This window comes from Nycticebus coucang, chromosome X, assembly GCF_027406575.1.
Source record: "Nycticebus coucang isolate mNycCou1 chromosome X, mNycCou1.pri, whole genome shotgun sequence".
NCBI lineage: Eukaryota > Metazoa > Chordata > Mammalia > Primates > Lorisidae > Nycticebus > Nycticebus coucang.
In genome coordinates this window covers 184,320,350-184,338,099 of record NC_069804.1, presented here as the reverse complement: position 1 = coordinate 184,338,099, position 17,750 = coordinate 184,320,350, and the positions used below count along the sequence as shown (strand labels likewise).

Sequence of the window (17,750 nt, the reverse complement as noted above, 5' to 3'; positions counted from 1 at the left end):
TGACCCAAGGATCCCTTCAGCAAAGACAGCCTGGGAAGAGCCCAGCTGCAGTGTGGGACTTGCACCCACGCCCCAGAATGTGTGTCCTTGCTCCCAGAGCAGGGACACTTCCTGCTCTTGGAGGATCTTGGGGTGTTGGACAGCTATACCATGAGCCACAGATGGGAAGACAACTCCCCTTTGAGCCAGTCCCTGAAGCTGTTGGATGCCACCCCTCTGCTGCCACCAAGTGGCTGTGATGGGCCTGAGAACCAGGGGCTCCGTGCTGATAGCAGTGGCTGAATAGCTCTGGTGACACAAAGGTCCTCATTTCCAGAGGCTACCTCTCAGACCTCTCCCTTGGGGAGACACTGTCCTTCCTCATCTGGGTACTAGAGAAGTTGCCAATAGTCCCCACCTGGCATGAACTCAGCTGGGCTTCAGGCTTCCTGCATCCCCTGGGTACAACCCCAAGCCCCCCAAGGGCCCCCCTCTGGCTGTGGCCATCTGCACCTGTAAGTACTGTGCCAGGCTTGACCAAGCCCCATGGGCCCTCCTGCCAGCTGTTGTACCCAGAACTTCGCTGGGCCCTCTCTGCTACCTCCTTGGCCCCAACCCAGCCCTGTCACTAGGGTCTGCCACCTAGACTCTCTTAGTCATCCTCAAGCCAGAGGCTGTCCCTGTTCCCTGAGTCCCTTTGCCAAGACTGCTTGTGTGTGAACACAGCCCTCCTCCACTCTGTGCCTCAGTTTCTCCCTGGTCCAACAGAGAAACTTGGTGGTTCCTGAAGGGAAAGGCCAGAGTCTATGTCTGCCAGGGGTGGCCCTTCCCTGCCTCACCAACATGCTCTGCTCTCCTGGCTCAGCTGGATGCAGTGGCTCACCCCTGTCTGCCTGCCAGCCTGTGCCACCAGCAGAACACTCTCCCCTCCTCTGCTGCTACAGGGTCGCCCAGGCCAGGCTCAAGGTGCTCCCTCCTGGAATGCAGGCTGCCATGTTGACAATTAGGATGGACCATGAACTGTGTTGTGAATTGAGTGCTGTTGGCATGTGGCCCAATGCATGAATGCCTGTGTCCTGAAGGAGAGCCCGGGGGCTGCTCCCCCAGGGTGCACCTGCACCCCCCAGAACAGTTTGTACAAATGGGAGTTCACAGGCTAACTGGCAGGACCAAGGGGGTCCTGCTTCTGACACAAGGTAGGAGCCACTGGAGAGGCCCCATTCAGGTAGCATGCACCTCTATGGCATACACACGCCTTCCGGGGCCTGCTGTCCTCCAGACTTGCACTCTCTTGAGGGCCTGCCATCTTTAAAGACCAAGAAAATGTCCTCCCAATGTCAAGGCCATGCCTGGCCTAATTTGTCCTCCTTTGCTCTGATCTTGTATTTGCCTCTGTTGCAGCTGTGAATCTGTCCAAGTGACATCACCCATACAAAGATGCTCCTGCAATCTCTCTCTAGCCAGGATCTTTGCTTTGTGCCACGCACTCCTACAGCCATCTGCCTGCCCACTTGTCATGTCTACAGGGATGCCCCGAACCTCATGTGGCCCCAACCAAACCCTCAACTGGGAACTGCCCACCCTGTCCCCCTAACCTGTGCACTTTCAGGCTCCACCACCCCCTCCAGCCCATCAGCCCTGCAGGGATCAGCTGCCAATGATCAAGGGTCTAACTGCCACCCTTTCCTACCTGGTAAAAGGTGGAGCCTGAGGCAGGCCCATAGGCCAAATGAGGGTGGGCAGGACAGGACAAAACCCTGGTGTGGCGCCACCCAGTGAGAGGGGCCAAGTATAGTGTGGAGGTTGTGATTCTGAAGGCCAGCTGGGAGGGGGAGGGGCAAGGGATGCTCCCTCCTTGATGTCTGCGTCCAAGCCCCTCACAGTTACCAGGCTGCTCACAGAGGAGGGGTGTCTACCTCAGGCCGCACAGGGTCCTCGATGCCCACGACAGCTATGCAAGTGAGGTCACCCACAACCTCGTTTTCGTTGTCCCAGTCAGGCTCCTGGCCTGCAGAGAAGTCCCGATAGGCGATGCAGATGGTGCGGAGGCCATCACAGGCCATCGGCTCGATGATCTTCTTCACTATGTCGTCTCGGTCCCGAGAACGGAAGCCTCGCAGTTCCCCGTTGCTATTTAAAATGTTGGTGCACCTAGGTCAGGGTGTGGTGGGGGGCAGGGAGAGAACAAGAGGAAATAGAGGTGGTCACACTGGATGGGGGCAACCTTAGCCAAGGACTGGTGTCCTTATAAAAAGAGGACAGGACACAGAGAGACACAGGGAGAGGGCCATTGACGACAGGCAGAGTTTGGAGAGATTCACCTACAAGCTAAGATCTGCTGAGTGAGGCCACAGGGCAAGGGGGCAAAAACTGAATGCCAGGGCAATCAGCTGTCACCATGCAGTAGGGACATGACATGGCAACTCTGAAGATCCCAGGAGCTTCTCGATGGGACAGGAGGGAACAAAGGAGGTGAGGGCCCCAGAGGCAGGTGGAAGAAGTGACTGGGGCCTCATGTGCAGGTGCTGTGGGAGGCCAGAGGCAAAGGAAATGAGAGGGAGGGGGACAGGCCAGGTGCTCGGTGGAGAGACTGCACGTCCCCCTCACTTCACCTTCACAGCTTTACTGAGGTAGAATTCACACACTGCATAATTTGCCCATTTAAAGTGAACAATGTGATGGCATCACCACCATGTAACTCCAGGACATGTTCCTCCCTCTAAAAGAAGGCCCACATATGCAATAGCAAAAATGCATCAACTGGCTCCAGCACAAGTTTAGAGCATGAGTGCATCTCAGGACACTATCAAGACAGCGGAAAGATGACAGCCCAGGGTGGGAGAGTGTGCTCACCAAGCAGGTACTGATAAGGGAATACACTCTGGAACATACAAAGAACTCTCACAACTCAATGATGAAAAGACAAATAACTCAACTCAAAAGTGAGCAAAGGATTCGAATAGATAATTCTCCAAAGAAGACAAATGGCCCCTAAGTACATGAGAAAATGCTTACTGTCATTAGTCACAGGGAAATGTAACTCAAAACCACCATGAGACCCACCTCACACCCACTAGGACGGCTGCCATCACCATCACTTTGACATCAGAAAGTAAGCATTCGTGAGGATGAGGAGAAACTGGAAGTGTTGCATATTGCTGGTGGGAGTGTAGAGCGGTACCTCCCGTGTGGTGCCCCTTTTGGTGGCTCCTCAGAAAGTTAAACATAGAGGTACCATATGGCCTAGCAATTCCACTCCTGGTTACATTCCTCAGAGGCCTGAGCATGGGCATTCAGTTGAAAAGTCATATGAATGTTCTCGGCAGTGCTACTGACAACAGCTGTAGGGCGGAAACGACTCAAGTGTCCAGGAACAGATGCATGGATAAGCAAACCGTGGCCCGAGCAGACAGTGGGACAGTAGCAGCCTTAGAGAAGAACGACGTGTGGGTACGTGGCAAACTGTAAAACTTTGCACTAAGAAGCCAGACACAAGAGGCCACATCCTGTGTGACTCCATTTCTGTGAAATGCCCAGAGCAGACCCATCCACATGAGTGGGGCATGCGGAGGGACTGCTAATGAGCACAGGGTTCCTTTTGGGGTGAAGACCATGTTTACAAACTGGATGGCGGTGATGAATGCACAATACTGTGAATATACTTAATGCCACTGAATTGTCCACTTTCTTTCTTTCTTTCGAGACAAAGTCTCAAGCTGTCACCCTGGGTAGAGTGCTGTGACATCACAACTCACAGCAACCTCAAATGCTTGGGCTTAAGCGATTCTCTTGCCTCAGCCTCCCAAGTAGCTTGGACTACAGGCATCTGCCACAACGCCCGGCTATTTTTTTGTTGTTGCAGTTGTCATTGTTGTTTTAGCTGGCCCGAGCTGGGTTTGAACCCACCAGCCTCAGTGTATGTGGCCGGTGCCCTACCCACTGAGCCACGGGCACTGCCTGAATTGTCCACTTTAAAGTGGTGAGAATGGTCCACATTCTGTTAAGTTTATTTCACTATGATAATAAACAAAGAAACTCCATACCCTCAGGCCCTGGCCCTCCCTGCGCCCACTCACTTTTTCAGTAGGATCTCTGAGGCCCCCTTGCTAAAGAGGCGGAAGCTGCCATCTGGCATGCGGATGGCCGTGCTCATGGACTTGCGGACTGAGTTGAAGGTGTACACTTTGCAGAGCTTGTCTTCTGGAATCTGCTCCCGCACAGGCTGGAAGTCCCGTTTCAGGTCCAAGATGAAGCCCAACAGAGCACACTCTGTCTTATTGCCCACTTGGCGTGGGAGAGCGCCTTCCTTCTCCGGAGGCTGGCAGGCAAGGAGGGCAAGCATGGCACTAGGTGCCCAAGACCTCCCTTCTGGCTCCCCTCGGGGCCCTGGCACATCTTAAGTTGTGGGAGGCAGGCAGAGAGCAGAGGAAGGCAGCTTTTCCATCATTCACTAGGCTTGGAAAGGCCTTCCAGAATCTGCAGGCCTCATCCAGTAGCTAGAGCCACTGTTGGGCCAGGGATGGGGAGGATGATGCCCCACACTCCAGAGACCATGTGGCTCTGGCGCCTCAGGACAGCATGTGCCATGCTCCCAGCACGGCCCCACCCACACCACCCCACCCTGCCAGCTCACTAGTATCTTGGTGGTGTAGGCACTGTTGACAGAGATGGCATGGACCAGGAGGTCGAGGATCTTGGGGGTCAGGGCGCTGGGGGCCGGGACCTCTTTGTAGTGGGTGTCCCCTAGGTAGGATTGTACCACGGTCATACGGTTGGTAGTGAGCGTGCCCGTCTTGTCAGAGCAGATGGCTGTGGCATTGCCCATGGTCTCACAGGCATCCAGGTGGCGAACCAAGTTGTTGTCCTTCATCATTTTCTGCAAAGGGTGCAGATGGCAGTGGAGTGTTGGGTTGCTCACTCTCTGAGTAGGAGGAGCGGGAGCTGGTCAGCACAAATGTGGTATGTGACTCTGCTCTGCTCAGCCAGCTCCACATGGGCCACTCATAGCCCGATTGGGGACTTCAGTCAGCACTGGGCTAACAGCAAGGCTGAAAAGGTACTGCATGGATTGGGTGCCACCCTGCAGCCGAGGGTGTGGGGCCATCAAGCCTCAGAAATCTTATCCAGCTGGGGGGCTCACCTGGGTCCTCCCCTGCCCAGGGCCCCGCTCAGCTACCTGCTCCCCTGCGGCTTCCCAACCCCACCCTGGCTCCCCCACACTCGGCCCACTGCCTCCTTGCCCAGCCTCTGCAGGCAGCACTGGCACCTGTGCCTATACCCTCAAGTCCCCTGCCCTTGTCCTACCCCCACCTGCATCCTGCATGTGGCAACCGCTAGGTCTTGCCCGCTGCTTGCCCCCTTCCTGGCTCATCTCATTGTCCCCAGGAACCTGGCAAAGGAAGTCTCAGCACTTCCCTCCTCCTCTCGGGATCCCAAAGTGTCCCAGCCCTCACTGTGGCTGCTTCCCATCCCAGTTGCTGGGCCTGTATAATGGTAGAATCGTAGGCAATATATATTACCTTAACAGAGTAAGCTAAGGAAATGGTGACAGCCAGAGGCAGGCCTTCTGGGACAGCCACAACCAGCACAGTGACACCGATGATGAAGAACTTTACGAAGTACTGCACGTAGACGGGTGTGCACTCTGCCAGCCATGCCCGGCCGTCCACCACGAAGGTCTCAATCACAAAGTAGAGGACCAGGATGATGACAGTGATGGCGGACATCACTAGCCCTGCCAGAGTGGATGGGGCAGGAAGGGAGGCGGGGAGGAGGAGGGAAGAAGAGGTATAGGCCCTGCAGAGGGACAAGCCAAGTCACGGCCTTTTCCAAGGGCTCCCGGCAGGGAGGAGCCTCATGTTTTGGGATAAATAGCTTGAGGCCTGGCCTTGCACAATATGCATGGGGCTCCCCAGAGGGCCTTTTCTGGAGGCCCCAGATGGCCAGAGGGGTGTGGCTGGGGAGGACTAGCAAGCTTTGACTCCCTCAGAAGTTGGGGTGCCACCAGCTGGCTGCCTTTCCACTGGGCCCCAGGCAGAGCCTGGAGCTTTGGGTTAGGGGGCCCCGTGGGTAATGTGAGTAATATGCCTGCTCTGGGGCCCTGCGGAGAGCTGGCCAGGCCCTGATGGCCATCTCTGGCTCTGGCCTGCCCCGCTGGCTGCCTGGTCCATACATCCCTGCCGAATCCCTTCCCGCTTGCCTGCAGCCCAGTGTCCTCCACACCCGGCCCTACCTGCTTTCCCGATCTGCACAGCCAGTTTTGTAAGCTTCCCTTGAAGGACTGACTTCTCCTTCTTGGGCACACTGGCTTTCTTCTTCTCTCGTTCCTCCATCTCTCCACCCTCTGCACTCTTCAGGGGCTGCATTTCCATGGCAACTGCCCCGTCCTGCTTCTTAGCTGCATACAGAGGAACCCCATAGCCAAGGTTAGAGCCTGGCTGGAGCAGAGACTACAAGGAGCTTTCACAGGGAAAGACATGCCACATCATATACAAGTGCACAGGTCAGTGGAGCTCTCTAATTTCCACACTCCCTTCTCTCGCCCGCCATCTAAGCCCCAGACCCCCCGAGGTAGATGGGGCAGCCCCAGCCCTGTCCTAGGTGGGACACAGAGATGGTTCTTTTGGGGAAAGGAAGGATAGACAGAAGCACAAGGTATTTGGGCACACAGATAGGGTGACCAGTTCTGGAATGACCCAAATTTCAATACCTGAGAGCAGAGGCCTCTGGCCCAAGGAATGTTCCAGAACCCTGAGCTGACTCCTTTGCCCATTGGTGTCCAAGCCACCTCCTCATTCTAGTTGGGGGGGAGGGGTGTCTAAGAGCCTCCAAGCTGTCTCTTTCATCAGTCTACCCCTTGGGCTGTGCAGGCAAGCCTCATCTGTCTGTCCAGCCGCCTCCCCCTGGAGTAAGCAGCCCCTTCCCTCCTCCTTGAGTGTCCGGTCTTCCTCCCTGTTGCCCTTGACATACATGTTGGCATGCTCCCCAGCTCTGGCCTCTGCTCTCCATCACCTCTCTCCACTCTGGCCATGCCAACTCCATGGCCCCAAGGTCTTGGCAACTGCCTGAAGGAATTATGTCCACCCTACCTGTTTCTTGTGTCCCTGCTCCTAACCAGCGACTGGGGAATTCTCCAGACCTGTCTTTCTCCCTCTCCATGCTTGTGCCCCTCACCTCCGTCTCCTTACTTGACATTCTGAGGACACTCACCATGGCTTTTTCCTCCCAGCACCTCAGGTACACACAGTGGTACCACCCAGCTAGCCCACTTCAGCTGTGCATCCCATCTACTGCCACTCCCCCTTAACCCAGGGCTTGGGCCACTGGGCCATCCCTTGCCCCAAATGCCCTTCTAGCCCCAGTTCTCTAAGCTCCAAGTGGCTTGTCTGCCTCTGTCATGGGCCGTAGGTCCCTGATGAGCACACAGCATACTGCTTAGGAGTATTGTCCCTCTGTTCCCCTCATGAGGTGGTCTTCCAGAAGGCCTGGGCCATGCTTTGGATTATCTGCACCTCTCCTCCCTTACATGGGCTACCACCTGCTCTCCAGCCACTTCTGCTGCCTGTGTGTGCCTCATGGCAGGCCTAGGTACCTGCCAGGCATATAGGCTGAGCACAGAACCAGGCCTCTGGCCTTGGATGGCTGCTCTCTCCTTGGCCCATAGGCTCAAGAGCCTAACTGTCCTCTGGCTCTAGCCCCACCAGCTGGGATGCAGAGCTTTGGGAAAGTCACCTGCTTTGTACCTCAGTTTCCTCATCTGGCCAAAGTGGCTCTAGTATGCCCATGCACAGATGAACTTTATGTACTTTCTGGACTAAGGAAGGGATAAGCTTGAGCTACCTGATGGCTGGGATGCCATCCTTTAGGTGGCCAGTCTGAGCTTCCAGCAGTATCTGTGGACAGGATGCCTGGAGCAGCCTCAGGGGTGTGCCCTCTCCTCCCTCTGCACCAGGATGGGACCATGGAGCCCACTCACCTGGTCTCCAGGTGTGGCTTCTGCCACCAAGATGGGCACCACATCCCCCACCCCCAGTGCCGTGCCCTCTGACAGGCCCAACCCCAGGGTTCTTAGTGCCGAGCAGCGCAGCGGCACGCGTTACCTTTGGTCTGGCTACTGTCCATCGCCCCATCTTGCTGCTTGCCTACAATGGAAGAGGGATGACAGACACGAAGGCTTGAGAACACCCATGTGGCACACATGCACGCATGGAAGATAGCCTGGGGGCTGTGTGGCAATAGGCATCAGAAGGAGGGGCCTGATTGCTGGTGGCCCTGACTGCTGCCCAAGGTGGCACTTTCTCCATGCCCTGTACTCTCCAGGCTCACGCTGTCACCACCTCCCACCACACGGTCACCACAAACCTCTGGTATTCCTGAGCAAGACCCCTGGCAGGGGCTTCCCCTTGGGCCTTGATCCAGCCCCACAAGGAACCCTTAAATCCAGTCCTTGATGGATACTGGGTCATGCATGGCCATCAGTGGGAGATTTTCAGAAGCAGGGCCCTCCCCCAGTTGGAATGTTGCTCCCCCAGAACCTGCTCGAGGGGTTCACTTATATGGCAGCCAGCAGCCAGCCACCCTGGCCTAGGGACTAGATTTCTCTGCAACTCAGCATGTGCTTTAAAGGGATAAAAGGTTGAGACCCTGGGACTCCGCTGGGCCTCAGGCACCTGCCAGGCACCTCTCAGTCATTCGTTAAATCAGGGTGGGGCTTACTTGTGCACCCAGGGCCACTACATGGCAGGGCTGGAAGGGGCATGGGCATCAGGGCACCAGGTGGTCCTGTCCAGGAGCTCAGGTGGCAGGTGCAGCCCTCCCATGGGCCATGGTGCTGCCCAGCCCTTCTGATGGCTGCAGTTAGAGGAGCTTTCCTGAAGGCCACATCTACAATGGCTCTGGACCCAGAGACGAATCAGCCAGGGCAGTAGGGGTTTATGGGCTGAACTATTAGTCATCATCCAATAGCTCCTATCCCTGGGGATCCAAGTGGCTTGTGGGATCAGAGTCTGGGGTCCCCAGGGATGGAGAGAGGTCTAGTACCCATGCAGGACTGGGGGGACAGTTCAGAGGTGAAAGAGACTTCTGGGTGGCAGGGAAGACATCCATAGACATACAATGACAGCATGGTGACAATACAGTACATCAAGGAACATATTGGCCATGGGGCCCAGAGAAGGACTGCAGAGCCCATCTGCAGATAGCCAGGGAACCTTTGGAGGTGGGAGGGCTGGGGATGAGTGTGGCAGAAAGAGGTCTGAACCTGGCATGGGGGGGGCAGGAGTGGAGGGAGGGGACGGGTGGGGGGGGCGGGAGGACAACACACAGAGACATGGAGGAGAAAGGTGCATAGGAGTCAAGGACAAAAGGTAGGAAATAGTGGGTAGTGGGTGGAAACGGGACCAGGGAGGCTGTGAGGGATATGGCAAAGGGGGGACTGCCTGTGCTACTGCCCCTCCAGGGCCCCTCAGGGTCCCCTGTTAGGGCCTGCCCTGCCTGAGTGTGCTGGAGAGGGGGACAGGGTGGGGTATGGATGGGGCTGGATATGTCCAGTCAAGTTTGAAGAGGATGGGCCTAGGACTGAGTTGGGAAGGACACCAGCATTTAAGGGACTGAGCAGGAGGTGAGGAGTCTGGAAAGGAGGTGCAGGAGCTACTGAGAATGTAGCTTCCATGAGGCCAAGGGATAGGACTGGGGGCCCCTGGAGGACCTGGGATGGAAGGGGCTCCTTGCCAACCAGCTGGGCATGAGGACACCAGCCAGGGTCAACTAGGCTTCTCTGGTGAGAAATCTGGGGATTCTAGCCTAGCCCAGAGCGCCGCATAGGCCCAGGGCCTGCCTATTGCCCTGTGTACACCCAGGGTACTCGCTGCAGGGACAGGGGACTGGTATGACAAAGAGGTGACAGAGGTGCCCATGCAGGTAGACACAGGCTCAGGCTGCCAGGAGACAGGCTGGAAGCCCATAGAATCTTCTAGGCAACATCAGCTTACTCAGCTCATCCCTCATTGCCTCTAAGAGGAGGGGCTTCCTCAAGGTGGCCCAGGGCTGGGGCTGCCATCTGCCTTCCTTAGGCTCATCTGTCTCCTCACAAGCCTTGACTGACAACTCGTCCCCAGCTCAGTGGCCCAGGGCCCCAGCTAGAGGCTTGGGCAGGAAGCAGAGTTCTCCCACATCTAGAAAGCTGCTCCCCACCTGCCATGTACTACAAGAGACATGTGAGGGCGAACCCAGGCCTGGGCAAGGTGGGGTGGGGAGACCTAGCGGGGGTGCACTGAGAGCAGCTCTGCAGCCTCATTAGCCCCTAAACACTGCTATGCCCCAGGGCAAAGGCCACCACCCCTGGGTAGGCTGTCCGCCCCTACCCCAGCCCACCCCCCATCAGCAACAGTCCCCTTTTCAGGAGCCCTGTCCTAGTTGGCCTGCCTCACCATGCTCAGGAGATTCTACTTCTGACGTCTGACCCCCATTTCTCTGGCTGTCATGTTGGTCTGAGACCTTCAGCACCCCAGTGAGTGCTGGCCATCTAGGCAGGGCACTCTCCCTCACCCCCGGCACATGTGTCCCAAAGCATTGAGGGAGCGGGGTGTAAGGGAGGCTACCCTGACACAGACCTAGAGGGGCCCTACCTGCTGGTTCTCCTGGAGAAAATCTCCACTGAGGGCTGGCTCTGGGATGGGGCCAGCAGGACACCACCAGCAGGCAGACAAAGCATAAAGAGCAGGCTGTGTGGATGGAGGACCACCCCCATCCACAGGGTGACTGATGTCTGTGATGCTGTACCTTTCTTATCCTTCTTCTCCTCCTCTTCTCCACCAGCTCCAAGCAAGGTAAAGATGATGCCTGTCTGGGAGTTCACACCAACGGCCGTCACCACCATCCTTCCAGAACCCTCCATAACGTGAGTGCCTGGCAGAGCAATACAGAGAGACCGGAGTTTACACACCCTGCTGGAAGACATGTTCAGCAGGGACTTAGCACCAGAGGGCACCAGGGACAGTGGTGACCTGAAGCTGGCCCACAGAGGAGGACCTTGCCCAGAGGCACAGGAAAGGCATTCTCAGGGCCCATGTCCAGTCTCCAGCCTTTCTGTCCTGTTTCCCACTGTATTTCCTACTGGGCCACACACTGGGCTAAGGCAGAACCTGCGAAGGAACACTGACCCATAGGCCTTCTCCCATCCTCTTGGGGCTTTGCAGTCAGCACATAAAGGGCCCTCCTGTGCTAGGAGGCCCCATTTTCTTGCCCTGTGGCTGGAGATGCCAGCGTCAGGCCTTGTGGTGGGGGCAGTCTTCGACCTCCCTAAGTGGAAGAGCTGCCTGGGTAGGCTCTGGTTGAGGCCAGGCCTGGCAGGCTGGCCTTGGATGCTGGCTCCAGTGGCTTCTGAGGTGGCTGGCTGGGAGAGCAGCCCTCACCTGAGAGCAGCATGGGGTCTTTATCAGCTGACTTGCGCACATGGTCTGACTCCCCCGTCAAGGAGCTCTCGTCGAGCTTGAGGTCGTTGCCTTGGATGAGGACACCATCAGCGGGAAGTAGGTCTCCTAAAGGATAGTCGGGAGCCAGACCAGAGGCTGTGGGTCCTGGGACTGTTCTCCCCACCATTTCCTCTTGGAAGCTCCAGCATCCTCGAGAAAGGGACCTGGGACACCTCTTCTTCCACCTCTGCCTTTCTGGGTGGAATCACCCACACCTAACCATGTTGTCCAGCTCCCAGGGAATGGGGACATTGTATCTTTCATGGAGAGAAGGCCTGCTTCCTGGGAGTGCTACTGCATCTGAAACCCTTCCCATCCACCCTGTCTCATGCCTCCCATACTCCCATAGGCCCAGTCTACTACAGGTGATGGCACACGCACTCCTTGGAACTGAGCCTGTGCTGTGGGGGTCTCCTCTGGCTCACCCTCCCCGGAAATGACAGCAGGCTTCTTGGCAGGGTGGGCAGACAGCGGCACACTCACCGTACTTGACCTGGGCGATGTCCCCCACCACCAGCGCAGCCACAGGAACCTGGAGGAGCTGCCCATTCCGGATGACCGTGAACTTCTGCTCCTGTTCAATCCGGCTCTGTAGGCCTCGGAACTGCTTCTCCTTGCTCCAGTCATTGAAGGCTGTGACGAGCACCACGCAGATAACGGACAGCAGGATGGCAGCGCCTTCGATCCAGCCAGCCTCAGCCTCCCCCTCATCTTCTGCCCCACCTGACACATTCCCGCAGGCTGTGCCAAGGACACAGGGGAGGAAAACAGAGAAGTCACATGCGCCCATGAACCTGCCCACCAAGAGCCCTGGTCCTGAGTGTAGGATATCCATGAGCCTCCCTCAGCTCAGGCCCTGCCCTCACCTTCACTCTCCTCCCCAGGTGGGGCATAGAATGAGAGGCCCAGGGAGACGATGGCAGCCACCTCCAGGATGATGAGGGTCACGTCCTGCAGGGCCTCCCACACCAACTGAAGGAAGGTCTTGGGCTGCTTGGGAGGGATAAAGTTCTGCCCGTAGATCTGCCTGCGCTTCTCCAAGTCATTGGTGTTGTCTGCCAGGCCTGCACGGTGCCCAGGAGGCACGGGAAGAGGCACTGGGGCAGGCTCGCCTCATGTGCCCAGGTACCCAGTTCCTGACCAGGGTCCGCCCTCCCTCTGGGCCACCCTTTATGCACAGCCTTGGGGGCACACATCTGGAATGAGTGTGCGCCCCTCTGGCAACCATCACGGGGTGCAAGGGCTGCTACCCTCCTCCCCACACAGATGAGAAACACGCCTACGAGGCTGGGACCTGTCCCCAGGCCATGTCCTCCCTCTTCTTTTCTCCCAATCTTGGGGCTGTCCTGCACCACCTCCCAACTTCCTGTAATGGGGGTTTGAAGAAAGGTGATAATACCCAATAAGGGGAACACAGAGGGAGTCCAGGGGGCCCAGAGAGCAGCCAGCCACCCCCTGGGGGGAGAGCACGTGTCTAGAGGGACTTTAGACGAGATGTGGGGAGGGCCACCAGTCAAGGGAGTTGGGGGTGACATGAGCATGCTTCCAACCAGATGCCAAAGACTTGGCCAGGGCCCTCTCTGAAGGGGTTCTTCTTCCTGTCGGGAAAGATCTCTCTGGCTCCTAACATTTGGTCCCCATCTTCTTCAGAGCCAGCTAGTCTCCGGGCCCCTCCCAGGTCTGCAAGATGGGAATGTGCATTCAGGACATGGACAGCCTGAGAACAGGACAGCCATGAGGCCTTGGCCACATTCTCACTCCCATGGGCAGCTGGTCCCAAAGACTTGCAGGGCCACACAAGCCTCACTTGTGGGGGTGGGAAGAGCCTGGAAAGGGGAGTGAACAGGGCCAGGACCAAGGGATATGGGAGTATCTTGAAGCAGGGAGCAGTCCATGGTGCCCATGGCTGCTGAGGAGGACAAAGGCAGCTGCTGGAGATAGGGAGTGGAGGGCTGCTTTCCAGAGGTTTCTCAGGGAAGGACCAGAGGAGAGGGAACATGAAAACTAACAGAGAAATCCAAGTTCTTGGGTTCAGAGACCCAGAGAGGGGGACTGACGTGTCATTTGAGGAGAGGAGGACACAGGCTGGGCTGGGGAGAACCAGAAGTCAAGGCAGTTAGGGTCTTCCCTGGCCTCATCATGTCATGGGACATCCCACTCTCTACTGTGCCTGGGAACCGATTTCCTCCCACCCCTGAACAGCAAGTCAGTTGCTGCCTATGCCCTTGGACAGGGATACTCATCAGATGTCACCAGGGACCTGATGAGGAGATGGAAGAGGCAGTAAGCTATGAGGCAGAACTCACAGATGCTCAGAGCCTTTCCTGCCTGGCCTTGCTCACACGGTTGGCAGGAAACATTCTCAGAGATTTGCCTTACTCCCGGCACCTTCCCACAAACCCGGCTCCAAGTGGCAACTCTGAATCCTCAGCCAGAGCTCACAGTGAGGGCTGTGTGTGTGCTCTACATCTAAATGGTGACCAGCTTCCTCAGGGGCCTCTGCATTGGCCCTGGGGCTTCTTACCCCATTCCATGAGGTCAAGGGTTGAGGAGGTTGGGGCTAATGAGATTGTTGATTATTTTTGCTGATGGCATGGCATCCCCAGGCCAAGGATGAAGAGAGTGAGGTATGGGGTAGCCAGTTCCACTGGGTCCCTTTGCATCCTAAACAAACGAGGCACCCTCAATTCCAGGGCCTCTTTGGTACCCAGAGGACCAGCCCCACACTGACTCCTTGCTGCTCCTGGACCTGAGCAGCTGGCATTACTCCTGCCACCTGTTGCCAGGACAAGGACTACAAGGTCCTAGCTCAGGGAGCTCTCAGTGGGCTGGGGAAGGCATAGCCCCAGATGAATGGGGAGCCAGGAAGTGCTAACCATGGGGCTCTGGGAGGCGTGGGGCAGGCCTATCTGAGGTGAAACGTCTGACAAGCAGAAGCCCGTGACCAGCTTGGCACATCCGTCCATGTGCCTGAGCTAGGCTTGTCCTCCCCACCCAGAAAAGCTGCAGCTGTCCCTGCCTTTCTCCCCCTGGCCTCACTGCCTGCACCCAGCCGGTTGGCTCAGGTTTCTGTGGGGGCCAAGGCCTCTTTGGGGAGGACTGTAGCTTCCCCAGTTGGACATGTGGGAGAAACTCAGGACCTCAGCTCCTGAGGTGGCAGGAGAGGGGCTGGGGACCAGGAACCCAACTATGCCTCAAGGAGCTATGAGAGGTGGGATCAGTGCTAGAGAGGCTCCCAATCTCTGAGCCTGCCACACACCCAGGCTCTCTGATGCCCTAGCCTGGGCCCCCAGAGAGGGACAGAAGCCCACCACAGTCTCTAGAGAGCCCTTGGGTCCCTGTGGCACCAGGCAAGTCTATCTCCCGTCCACCCCACCGCATGTGTCTGGTTTGTCCCCAGGAGCTCCCTCCCTGTCCTTCTATCAGCCTCTCCCTTAGCCTTGACTTGCCCCTGCTGCTTCTCCCTCCTTGCCCTATACCAGGCAGCTGCTCTGGCCTGGCCTCGTGGCCTTGGCTTTCCTGTGAGCTCGGGGGTCCCAACAGCTGCTGTTGAGGTAGTGCCCATCACGGGGTGGGGGTGGGGTGAAAGGCAGCAGTGGCCCCTCTGGTTCCAAGGAAGCATCTGCCCAGCAGCCTGAGGGCAGCCCAGGGCCAGGGTGTGGGGGCAGGCATGGCCAGTTGGCATGGACACAGATGGGCAGCCTGCCCAGAGCAGAGGCCAGATGCCATTGGAATTGAATTAGGACCATTTTGTGTTGGCTCCCAGCTAATCCACCCTCCTTTCCAGGACTGCCTGTGGAGACCAGAGAGGGGCAGGGGTGGGGCCAGGTTTCCCTGGGGAGCCTACCACTGGGCTCAGCCCAAGACCCAGGTTTCCTGACAAACAGGAGGATTCAAGATGAGTTCTGGAATCCTCTTAGGCCTCTCTACAAAGGCTGGGCAGCTGAGGTATGTGCTTATTGCCAGAAGACAAAGTCCCCTGCCTGCCACACATCACACACCTGCCTGGCCTCCTCACCCTCTATAAGGACTTGCCATATGGGGGCATGCCTGCTGCCTCCTGGGCACCCCAAGTCTGCCAACCTTGCTAGGGGGTTGGCATGGGGCTTGGAGTACAGCTAAGCTACCTCTCCTGTAGCTCAGGCCCATTGTGTCTGATCAGGAGTGAGGGGGGTGGTCTGGGTGGGAGCCCTGGTGCCGAGGTAGCAGGCATGTTAAGGACCCCATGCCTGCGAAAGGCTTGTGGTTGGGCTGCGGGCATGCGGGGAGCCAGAGTCACCTGCTCTTGGCACCCAGACAGCTCAAGCCTGAGGACATTAAGAGCCACCCGTGTGGCAGAGAGGAGGGGCTGGTCCTCATGTCACTCATTCTTCAGGCAGCAGACTCAGGCCTGCCTGGCTCCCTCCACTGCAGCTGTGGGGGCCCAGGTGCTCAGAAGCCAGTCAGGGGCCGGGCCACCCACCTGTGCACCCGTCCTTCTCCATGCTCACCCCCTCGACAGGCTGGAGTGAGCTCCTGCACTCTGTGGCAGAGTCGGGCAGGTTCCCAGGGGCCTTGACATTTTAAATATTTCACAAGGCCTGACAGAGGGGAGAGCTGCCAGCTGAAGCCCATCTGTTTCTTTTGATCTGGGAGAGGCCTTGTGGCTAAATGGTCCTCTACCCTAGCCTCTTCTTCTGGGCCTGAGTCCTCGGGTGGGCAAGGAGGGAGGAAGAAAAGAGATCCTTTGGCTCAGAGCCGAGCCATCCGCCCTGAGGCACACCAGCAGGCTAGGCAAAGTGTCCATGGGCGTGTTAGCTCCAGACCACAAAGTGAGGGAGACCCAGGCAGACCCCGGGAAGACCACTCCAACTCAGGTTCCTGCCCCTGGACTACAGGGCATCTCCTCCATCTCCACTCCTCCCTCTAGCCCACATGCCACAGACAGATGGGGCCAGAGCATCAGGATACGGCTTGGCCTCAAGTCTCCAAGTGGGGTGGGGGCAGAGCCAGGTGGCTGGTGGTGCTGGGGGCCATGCCTGGGCAGGAGCAGAGGAGATGGGTGGGCCAAGGTGCCACTAAGATGGGCAGCTGATCAAATCAACTCACGTTGGCTGGGGAACAGTCCTGGCACTGGGCTGGGATAGCCCTAGTAGCCCTGCCAGGCGAGTGCCAGCTGGGCCAGACACTCGACTGCTGAAACCTGCTACTGGGTTGGCTCTCTGGTGGCCTCTCACAGTCCCGCGTGGGGGAGGGGGTGGTGGTGCAAGGCAGGGCAGAATTTTGCTTTCTACAGGGGAGAGGCAGGAAGCCAAAATTGCAGCTAGGCCTCCACTCCAGATCTTAGAGGGTGCTCACTGGGTTTCCTAGAGGCCAAGTAAAGAAGCGAGACTCTCACTGCCTTGGGCTTGCCTCTCTGACCAGCACTCTGGGGCCTCTCCCAATGCCCTAGCATTGCTCCCCCTTTCCCACCAGACCCACATGGCCCTGTACCACCCCTGGGCCATCCCTTCCCTTCCCAGGGAGAGGCCCCCTGCAACCTGAGCCCCAGAGGGCTCACACCCTGTGCACCTTTCTCCTCTTCTGGTCTAACTGAACACAGGGCTGAGCATGCAGGGAACCTTGAACACACAGGAGCTGTATCTTCCTCCCCCAGTAACAGGAAGCTGCCTGCCCCACCCCACTACTCAGAAGTGACCCCACACGTGCAGGGGTCCTCCACAGAGCCCTCCAGGAAGTTGCCACCTGGTGCCCCAGAGCCCTGGAGCCTGTTCTGCCTGGGCAAGAGAGAAGGAGTATGCTCGGGACACCCCTGCAGGCTGGGGGGGGGGCGCTGAGGGCCTTACCCTCCGTGGGCGATGTCTTTAGCCTCCTGCAGAGCCCACTGACATCCCCGTAGGCCTCCTGGATCTTCTGCAGAGCCTCGGCCCCTCGCAACTCCATGAGGCCACGCAGCTCGGCCAATGTGCACCCAAAGCCACCCACATGGGGCGCCTCCCGCTGTTGCTGGGGCTTGGGATGGAACTCAATGGAACTGTTGGCCATGTCGCCCATTCTGCCTTTCGGGCCTTCTCACAGGGACAGCCTCGGCTCAGCTGCAGCTAGGATGGGGAGCCACCCACGGTTCCAGTGCCCAGGCAGGGTGTGGTGGTGGTGGGGAAGCAGCTAAGTGTGGGCACCTGGTGAGAAAGAGGTGAGGAGAAGCCAGGGGGTTGGTTGGGACAAAACTGAGGTCCAGTCTTCCAGAACATTCCCTGCCAATCTTTGCTCAGTCTGACCCATGACTCAGCAAGTGCAAAATTCACCTCCCAGGCTGGGTCA

The 17,750-nt window shown here is 57.7% G+C and overlaps 1 protein-coding gene across 12 annotated transcripts in view; it reads right to left on the bottom strand.

Moving 5' to 3' along the window:
* Nucleotides 1-17,750, bottom strand: part of ATP2B3 (ATPase plasma membrane Ca2+ transporting 3) — a 64,732-nt gene that overhangs the window by 27,171 nt on the left and 19,811 nt on the right. For 5 of the 12 annotated variants that reach the window (XM_053578877.1, XM_053578879.1, XM_053578878.1 and 2 more), the window contains 11 exons: nt 17,276-17,608; nt 12,317-12,514; nt 11,934-12,191; nt 11,391-11,516; nt 10,759-10,884; nt 8,079-8,120; nt 6,212-6,376; nt 5,499-5,713; nt 4,613-4,900; nt 4,056-4,297; nt 1,896-2,130 (listed from right to left, as the gene is read on the bottom strand). In XM_053578877.1, the coding sequence (XP_053434852.1) occupies nt 1,896-2,130; nt 4,056-4,297; nt 4,613-4,900; nt 5,499-5,713; nt 6,212-6,376; nt 8,079-8,120; nt 10,759-10,884; nt 11,391-11,516; nt 11,934-12,191; nt 12,317-12,514; nt 17,276-17,483 (2,103 nt within the window). In that variant the 5' untranslated portion in view covers nt 17,484-17,608. The remainder of the gene's footprint in view (nt 1-1,895; nt 2,131-4,055; nt 4,298-4,612; nt 4,901-5,498; nt 5,714-6,211; nt 6,377-8,078; nt 8,121-10,758; nt 10,885-11,390; nt 11,517-11,933; nt 12,192-12,316; nt 12,515-17,275; nt 17,609-17,750) is intronic. The other 7 variants (XM_053578886.1, XM_053578889.1, XM_053578881.1 and 4 more) reach the window with 3 other exon arrangements.